The sequence below is a fragment of the Coregonus clupeaformis genome, chromosome 10, assembly GCF_020615455.1.
Source record: "Coregonus clupeaformis isolate EN_2021a chromosome 10, ASM2061545v1, whole genome shotgun sequence".
Lineage (NCBI taxonomy): Eukaryota > Metazoa > Chordata > Actinopteri > Salmoniformes > Salmonidae > Coregonus > Coregonus clupeaformis.
The window spans coordinates 64,835,638-64,844,446 of NC_059201.1; the positions used below are offsets into that span (position 1 = coordinate 64,835,638).

Consider the following 8,809-nt stretch of genomic DNA (forward strand, 5'->3'; position numbering starts at 1 on the left):
GTGTGCAATACCTTACTGTCATAAACATAAATGACCTCAATTAAATACCTTGCTAAAACTAAAGGTTATGCTACTGTTCTCTAGAAACACCTACAATATTTCAGATTTTCTGACTAATGGGTTAGTGTATGTTGTTATGGTAATACAATACCATTTTCTGAATGATTTGCAAGCTTCCTGATGAGTCCTCAATGTAAAGTATATATAGTATCCTACTGTATATATTTATTCATATATATTTATAGTGAAATTATGTGTAAAGAGCACCCTGCATTGAGGGTGTGGCAGACAGAAATACAATTTAAAATCTCAGTCTTATTGCTGGCTCTTTTCTCTTCTCCTGTCTTCTCTCCTCATCTCCTTTCATCTCTCCTCTTCTGTCCTCTCCTCTTCTCTTCTCTCCTCTCTTCTCTCCTCTCGTCTCCTTTCTTCTCTCCTCTCCTCTTTTGTCCTCTCCTCTCCTCTCCTCTCCTCTCCTCTCGTCCCCTCTCGTCCCCTCTCGTCTCCTCTCTTATCCTCTCCTCTCCTCTCCTCTCGTCTCCTCTCCTCTCCTCTCCTCTCCTCTCCTCTCCTCTCCTCTCCTCTCCTCTCCTCTCCTCTCCTCTCCTCTCCTCTCCTCTCCTCTCCTCTCCTCTCCTCTCCTCTCCTCTCTCATTTTGCCCTCCTGTAGCTCAGTTGGTACAGCATGGCACTTGCAACGCCAGGGTTGTGGGTTCGGTTCCCACGGGGGGCCAGTATGAAAAATGTATGCACTCACTAACTGTAAGTCTGCTAAATGACTAAAATGTAAAATGTAATTTTCTCTCCTCTCCTCTCCTCTCCTCTCCTCTCCTCTCGTCTCGTCTCCTCTCTTCTCTCCTCCTCTCCTCTCTCTCAGGGCGTGCCCATCAGCAGATAGAAGGTGAGGGCTACTATGAGCAGCAGACAGAAGGGAGAGGAGAACGTCTGGTAGGCTGTAGACGGCATGAAGATGTCCTCATACTTATAGATGCTGATCATGTGATCGGAGACTGGTGGAGCATCGTTGTCATGACGTGTGATGGAACCTGGAGGAGAGGAGGAAAGGAGAGAAGGAAAGGAGAAGAGTGGGGGAGGAGAGTAAGAGAAAAAGGGAAATCATTTACATGTACATGCTAATAAACACACATCAACTTTCTGCACACACACAACCACATACACACTCATTGGCTGACCTTGTATAGCAGGTCCCCAGGCCAACAGGTAGTACCAAGAGAGATGCAGGTCCACCAGTGTCTCCTCTCTGGGGACGTAGAGCGGCCGTTTGAAGCGGCAGGTCACACGGTTGTTGTCAAACACGCCCTCTTCATCCCTGGCAGGATTCCTCTTGATCTCCTTGGCCCACTGGCCCACGTTGTAAAAGTGATGGATACGAACACGCCCATTATCATCATGGACACAGCCCATCACGTCATCTCCTCCCTGAGAGGGGTGGGGGTGAGGAGAACCAATCAGCAGGAAGGATAGGTTGACCAATCAGCATTGTCTTACTTTTTCATGTGTCTGTCATGACAGACTTCATGTGTACCAGATGTAGTAAAAGCATTAACTGACTCTGACCCAAAAATGTTTGTAGAGGTGCTGTTGACTAACCAAGAGTAAACTGTACCAAAAGAAAGAAAGTCCCACACTCTATATATGCTCCCAACAATTTAATGGGTAAATGTAATAACCTAATTGCAGAAACGTTGGTTATTAGGTTTACCCACTCAATTGTTGGAAGCATACAGTGCATTCGGAAAGTATTCAGACCCCTTGACTTTTTCCATATTTTGTTACGTTACAGCTTTATTCTAAAATTGATTAAATCAATGTTTTCTCTCATCAATCTACACACAATACCCCATAATGACAAAGCGAAAACAGGTTTTTATACATTTTTGCAAATGTATTAAAAATAAAAAACTGAAATACCTTATTTACATAAATATTCAGACCCTTTGCTATGAGACTCAAAATTGAGCTCAGGTGCATCCTGTTTTCATTGATCATCCTTGAGATGTTTCTACAACTTGATTGGAGTCCACCTGTGGTAAATTCAATTGATTGGACATGATTTGGAAAGGCACACACCTGTCTATATAAGGTCCCACATTTGACAGTGCATGTCAGAGCAAAAACCAAGCCATGAGGTCGAAGGAATTGTCCGTAGAGCTCCGAGACAGGATTGTGTTGAGGCAAGGCTCTGGGGAAAGGTACCAACAAATTTCTGCAGCATTGACGGTCCCCAAGAACAGAGTGGCCTCCATTATTCTTAAATGGACGAAGTTTAGAACCACCAAGACTCTTCCCAGAGCTGGCCGCCCGGCCAAACTGAGCAATCGGGGGAGAAGGACCTCAGGGAGGTGACCAAGAATCCGATGGTCACTCTGACAGAGCTCCAGAGTTCCTCTGTGGAGATGGGAGAACCTTCCAGAAGGACAACCATCTCTGCAGCACTCCACTAATCAGGCCTTTATGGTAGAGTGGCCAGACGGAAGCCACTCCTCAATAAAAGGCACATGACAGCCCGCTTGGAGTTTGCCAAAAGGCACCTAAAGTCTCTCAGACCATGAGAAACAAGATTCTCTGGTCTGATGAAACCAAGAATGAACACTTTGGCCTGAATGCCAAGCGTCACGTCTGGAGGAAACCTGGCACCATCCCTAAGGTGAAGCATGGTGATGGCAGCACCATGCTGTGGGGATGTTTTTCAGCGGCAGGGACTGGGTGACTAGTCAGGATCGAAGGAACGATGAAAGGAGCAAAGTACAGAGAGATCCTTGATGTAAACCTGCTCCAGAGCGCTCAGGAACTCAGACTGGGGAGAAGGTTCACCTTCCAACAGGACAACGACCCTAAGCACACAGCCAAGACCACACAGGAGTAGCTTTGGGACAAGTCTCTGAATGTCCTTGAGTGGCCCAGCCATTTACATTACATTTACATTTACGTCATTTAGCAGACGCTCTTATCCAGAGCGACTTACAAGTTGGTGCATTCACCCTATAGCCAGTCAGAGCCCGGACTTGAACCCGATCAAACATCTCTGGAGAGACCTGAAAATAGCTGTGCAGCGACGCTCCCCATCCAACCTGACAGAGCTTGAGAGGCTCTGCAGAGAAGAATGGGAGAAACTCCCCAAATGCAGGTGTGCCAAGCTTGTAGCGTCATACCCAAGAAGACTCCTGAGTGGTGCAGTGGTCTAAGGCACTGTATCGCAGTGCTAACTGTACCACTAGAGATCCTGGTTCTAATCCAGGCTCTGTCGCAGCCGGCCGCGACCGGGAGACTCATGGGCGGCGCACAATTGGCCCAGCGTTGTCCAGGGTAGGGGAGGGAATGGCCGGCAGGGATGTAGCTCAGTTGATAGAGCATGGTGTTTGCAACGCCAGGGTTGTGGGTTCGATTCCCACGGGGGGCCAGTATAAAAAAATATGTATTCACTAACTGTAAGTCGCTCTGGATAAGAGTGTCTGCTAAATGACTAAAATGTAAATGTAAGACTCAAGGCTGTAATCACTGCCAAAGGTGCTTCAACAAAGTACTGAGTAAAGGGTCTGAATACTTACACTACCAGTCAAAAGTTTGGACACACCTACTCATTCAAGGGTTCTTCTTTATTTTTACATTGTAGAATAATAGTGAAGACATCAAAACTATGAAATAACACATATGGAATCATGTAGTAACCAAAAAAGTGTTAAACAAATCAAAATATATTTCATATTTGAGATTCTTCAAATAGCCACCCTTTGCCTTGATGACAGCTTTGCACACTCTTGGCATTCTCTCAACCAGCTTCATGAGGTAGTCACCTGGAATGCATTTCAATTAACAGGTGTGCCTTCTTAAAAGTTCATTTGTGGAATTTCTTTCCTTCTTAATGTGTTTGAGCCAATCAGTTGTGTTGTGACAAGGTAGGGGGGTATACAGAAGATAGCCCTATTTGGTAAAATACCATGTCCATATTATGGCAAGAACAGCTCAAATAAGCAAAGCGAAACGGCAGTCCATCATTACTTTAAGACATGAAGGTCAGTCAATACTGAACATTTCAAGAACTTTGAAAGTTTCTTCAAGCGCAGTCGCAAAAACCATCAAGCGCTATGATGAAACTGGCTCTCATGAGGACCGCCACAGGAAAGGAAGACCCAGAGTTACCTCTGCTGCAGAGGATAAGTTCATTAGAGTTACCAGCCTCAGAAATTGCAGCCCAAATAAGTTCAAGTAACAGACACAGCTCAACATCAACTGTTCAGAGGAGACTGTGTGAATCAGGCCTTCATGGTCGAATTGCTGCAAAGAAACCACTACTAAAGGACACCAATAAGAAGAAGAGACCTGCTTGGGCTAAGAAACACGAGCAATGGACATTAGACCGGTGGACATTTGTCCTTTGGTCCAAATTGGAGATTTTTGTATCAAACCCGCTGTGTCTTTGTGAGACGCGGAGTGGGTGAACGGATGATCTCCGCATGTGTAGTTCCCACCGTGAAGCATGGAGGAGGAGGTGTTATGGTTTGGGGGTGCTTTGCTGGTGACACTGTCTGTGATTTATTTAGAATTCAAGGCACACCTAACCAGCATGGCTACCACAGCATTCTGCAGTGATACGCCATCCCATCTGGTTTGGGCTTAGTGGGACAATCATTTGTTTTTCAATCGAACAATGACCCAACACACCTCCAGGCTGTGTAAGGGCTATTTTACCAAGAAGGAGAGTGATGGAGTGCTGCATCAGATGATCTGGCCTCCACAATCCCCCGACCTCAACCCAATTGAGATGTTTTGGGATGAGTCGGACGGCAGAGTGAAGGAAAAGCAGCCAACAAGTGCTTAGTATATGTGGGAACTCCTTCAAGACTGTTGGAAAAGCATTCCATGTGAAGCTGGTTAAGAGAATGCTAAGAGCGTACAAAGCTGTCATCAAGGCAAAGGGTGGCTATTTGAAGAATCTCAAATATAAAATATATTTTGATTTGTTTAACACTTTTTTGGTTACTACATGATTATAAATGTGTTCTTTCATAGTTTTGATGTCATCACTATTATTCTACAATGTAAAAAATAGTAAAAATTAAGAAAAACTCTTGAATGAGTAGGCGTGTCCAAACTTTTGATTGGTACTGTATGTAAATGTGATATTTCAGTTTTGTATTTCTTATGCATTTGCTAAAATATATAAAAACCTGTTTTTGCTTTGTCATTATGGGGTATTGTGTGTAGATTGATGAGGGGAAAAAAACAATTTAATCAATTTTAGAATAAGTCTGTAACTTAACAAAATGTGGAAAAAGTCAAGGGTTCAGAATACTTTCCGAATGCACTGTATGTAGAGTGTAAGAACAGATCTCACGCATGCTCACACACACACACACATCAATGCCCGCACATACACAGATACGGTCACTCACCATCTTCTTGTCAGAGGAGAAGCCTACAGCCACCCAGCCGTCAGTGTCAGCACTCATCTCATACTCCACGTCTGTCCCGATCCGCCGGTAACTCATGAAATAGTCACACGTCTCTGCATCACACCCCGGCTTCCCATACCTACACACACACAAACACACACACACACACACAAACACACACACACACACTCACACACACACAATTAAGAAATGTAACCTCTTCAGAGTGATGTACTCCCACATCTGCCAGAGTGGGACCACAGTACACAGAGAGAGCCCTGGACACACACATGCTTGCAAGTATGCAAAACATACACACACACACACACACACACACACACACAAACACACACTGACCTTATGCAGCCCTTGGTGACTCCACAGTCTACTACTTTGATCCTGGCAAAAGGATCCACAGGAGGGGCGGTGGGGAAGGGGTAGCCTGGATAACACACACACACACACCACATGAGAAATGATTAGGCTACTGAGCTGCCTCCCCAACAATCATCTTCTATAAGTTCTACTATATGCATCACTTGGTGGGGTTCAGCCTAATGTGCATTCAGAGAAGCACAACTGCTCCTTCACGTTTCATAACAAAATTGAGATAGTTTGAAATATGTTATTTTTGTTCATTTATTATAATCTAATAATATACAACATTTAATGTGGTGAAGAACTGTCCAATGCTCGCCCATCTCCAGGCCTGCCAGTGAGAGCCAGAGCAGGAGCTGCGGGGAGCTAGCCAGGGTCCTGATCCATGCATGAGTGGCCTCGGGTGGAAGTAAGACGCTGTATGGTCGGTCTATCAACCCGCGCATCATCACATAAATAGCCAATCAACCACGAATTACTTATCAACCACAGATATGTAGATGCTCCCTCTGATTTCCATCAAGAGAAGGCCTACACATAAACATAAATACAGCCTTGATTACCATGAAGGCCACAGTAAGCAAAATGCCTCGTTCAGAATTGGCCTATCCTGTATCTCTTTCTCACCATCATCCGATAGATGTCTAGACTCCAGGAACTCCGAGGCGAAGGTGCTGTATGAGTCCTTATGGGGCTCCTTGTGTCCCGGCTCTCCATGGTCTCCGTGGCTGGCCCGCAGTGCGCCTTCATCAGTGGGGCTCGGCGCGACCCACCGCCAACTGCCCTGGACCAGGAGCACTGTCAGCTGCAGCAGGCTGCGCAGGAAAATCATGGCCAAAAAGGGAGTATAAAAACGGTCTAAACGAGACAGAACTGAGACGGAATCCTCATTGTTGATTGTATTTGAGCATTTCTTTACGGAGCCTAATCACTGGATCTCAATCGCATCACTACAGAATATTTTCAACGCGGTTGTTTGATGTGTCATAGGCTATTTCTCGTATTGTGAATGGGCGCGAGGGGAGCGATCCAGTGCTGTCAACGAATGAGTCTCGGTTAAACCAATCTGGAATTAGCGGGATTTGTAACTGAACCGATCTGTTTTGCCAATGCGCTTAAACCTTGTGGGAAACGGAGACGTTCATAATAATCCAAGTGATCGGATTTAATCTTGAAATGATGTAATGATATCCCAGTTTAAGAATGAATGTGCCTGTTGTTGGTTTCGCCCGTCTCCTCTCCTCTCTCCTAATGGTCCATCACATCCATCGATTGAGCCAATCACTGCAGCGTCCAATAGGAAACCGCGACGAACACTCAGCGTTATCAATCTACAGTTTAAAATTCCATTCAGCACTGTTTATGCAAACACAGATGGCAATTGAATAACAATATGGGGTAATGTATGGGATTTATACATTTATTATGCTGAATTTTCTGCTATGGAAGGTTGGTTTCTTATTCCTTTCTGTGATGTGAAAATATTATAGAATCTACATTGCATTTTATTGTTTAGAGCATAGATAACTCCCAAGACCTAAGGCCTAACTGCTGAAAAAAGCATGACACACAATTTACCAGTGGTTACAACTGGCTTTACAAGGATTATGATTCTCAATTATCTCCCCTTCTCCTTTTGTCAATAATACAATAATACAAAGATAATCATTTTAATTGTTTGTCTATAATGCTTGTTTATTTATTGGTTAGAGAGGAACATTGGAACCCAGAGCAGCTCACATCAGACATCTGAATTCATTACAGAATGCATGGTGCTCTCCTCACAAAGGGAAGAGCAAGAAGCCCTGGAAAGTGTTAGGGTTATCAGTATCATCGAAGAGCCCACTGCCTGAGGGGAGACTCATGTAGACCACATCTCCCTCCTCCAGCTCTAGAGACAATGCATTAGATATGTACAGTGCATTCGGAAATAATTCAGACCCCTTCCCTTTTTCCAAATTGTGTTATGTTACAATCCTCATCAATCTACACACAATACCCCATAATGACAAAGCGAAAACAGGTTTTTAGATTTTTTTGCAAACGTATAAAAGAAAAAAACAACTTATTTACATAAGTATTCAGACCCTTTGCTATGAGACTTGAAATTGGGCTCAGGTGCATCTTGTTTCCATTGATCATCCTTGAGATGTTTCTACAACTTAATTGGAGTCCACCTGTGGTAAATTGAATTGATTGGACATGATTTGGAAAGGCACACACCTGTCTATATAAGGTCCCACAGTTGACTGTCCATGTCAGAGCAAAAACCAAGCCATGAGGTCGAAGGAAAAATAACACCAAAGGAACATCAGATTAAATAATCATGATCATGTTATATTAACATGATCATGATTATTTAATCTGATGTTCCTTTGGTGTTATTTTTCTCTGTGAGCTGCTCTGGGTTCCAATTTATTGTTAAAATAACATCAACATTAACTTAAATAAACTATCTATAGCCAAATAATTTTAAAAGCAACTTAATTCAGCATATTTCTTCCTCTGGACTTGGTCAACAACTTACGTATTCATATACTGAAATTGTTGACCAAATCCAAATGACATTACCTGCATTGTCTCTCTTCAGTTCCTCCACCTGGCTCTCACTGGCTGTCACTCTGCCCCCCCTCCCCCTTGATTTGATATGGACCCAATTAACAAAATCATATTTTTTATGTATTCTTGTGATAAATTACCTGCATTCTCTCTTTTCAGTTCCTCCACCTGTCTGTCACTCTGGCCCCCATCACTGACAGGTCAGTGGTTTGAGCTGGAATTCAGATAGCAAATCAAACCTCATTCTCATTACGGAAATGCGTCCGGATTAAATTCTCGGGTCATTTTATAAAAAAATATTTTGAAAAACCTTACTTATTTGAATAAAATACAGAATATGTTTCTGTAGTTTGTCCATAAATCATAAACATTGTATATAAGTTAATGTTAAACTATAATATTTATTACGTACAAGCACAGTGTCTGTGGACATGTGTCTCATTACGTAACACTTTTTC

At 43.4% G+C, this 8,809-nt stretch overlaps 1 protein-coding gene across 1 annotated transcript; it reads right to left on the reverse strand.

Annotated features, from left to right (window-relative positions):
* Window positions 1-805: 805 nt before the first annotated feature.
* On the reverse strand, window positions 806-7,007 carry LOC123491677 (DOMON domain-containing protein FRRS1L-like). The gene is made up of 5 exons (XM_045223313.1): window positions 6,420-7,007; window positions 5,772-5,856; window positions 5,415-5,553; window positions 1,194-1,440; window positions 806-1,046 (listed from the first exon to the last, which is right to left on the reverse strand). Exons 1-5 carry the CDS (start codon window positions 6,622-6,624, stop codon window positions 874-876), a joined length of 849 nt encoding a protein of 282 aa, XP_045079248.1. The 5' UTR covers window positions 6,625-7,007; the 3' UTR covers window positions 806-873.
* Window positions 7,008-8,809: the final 1,802 nt, after the last annotated feature.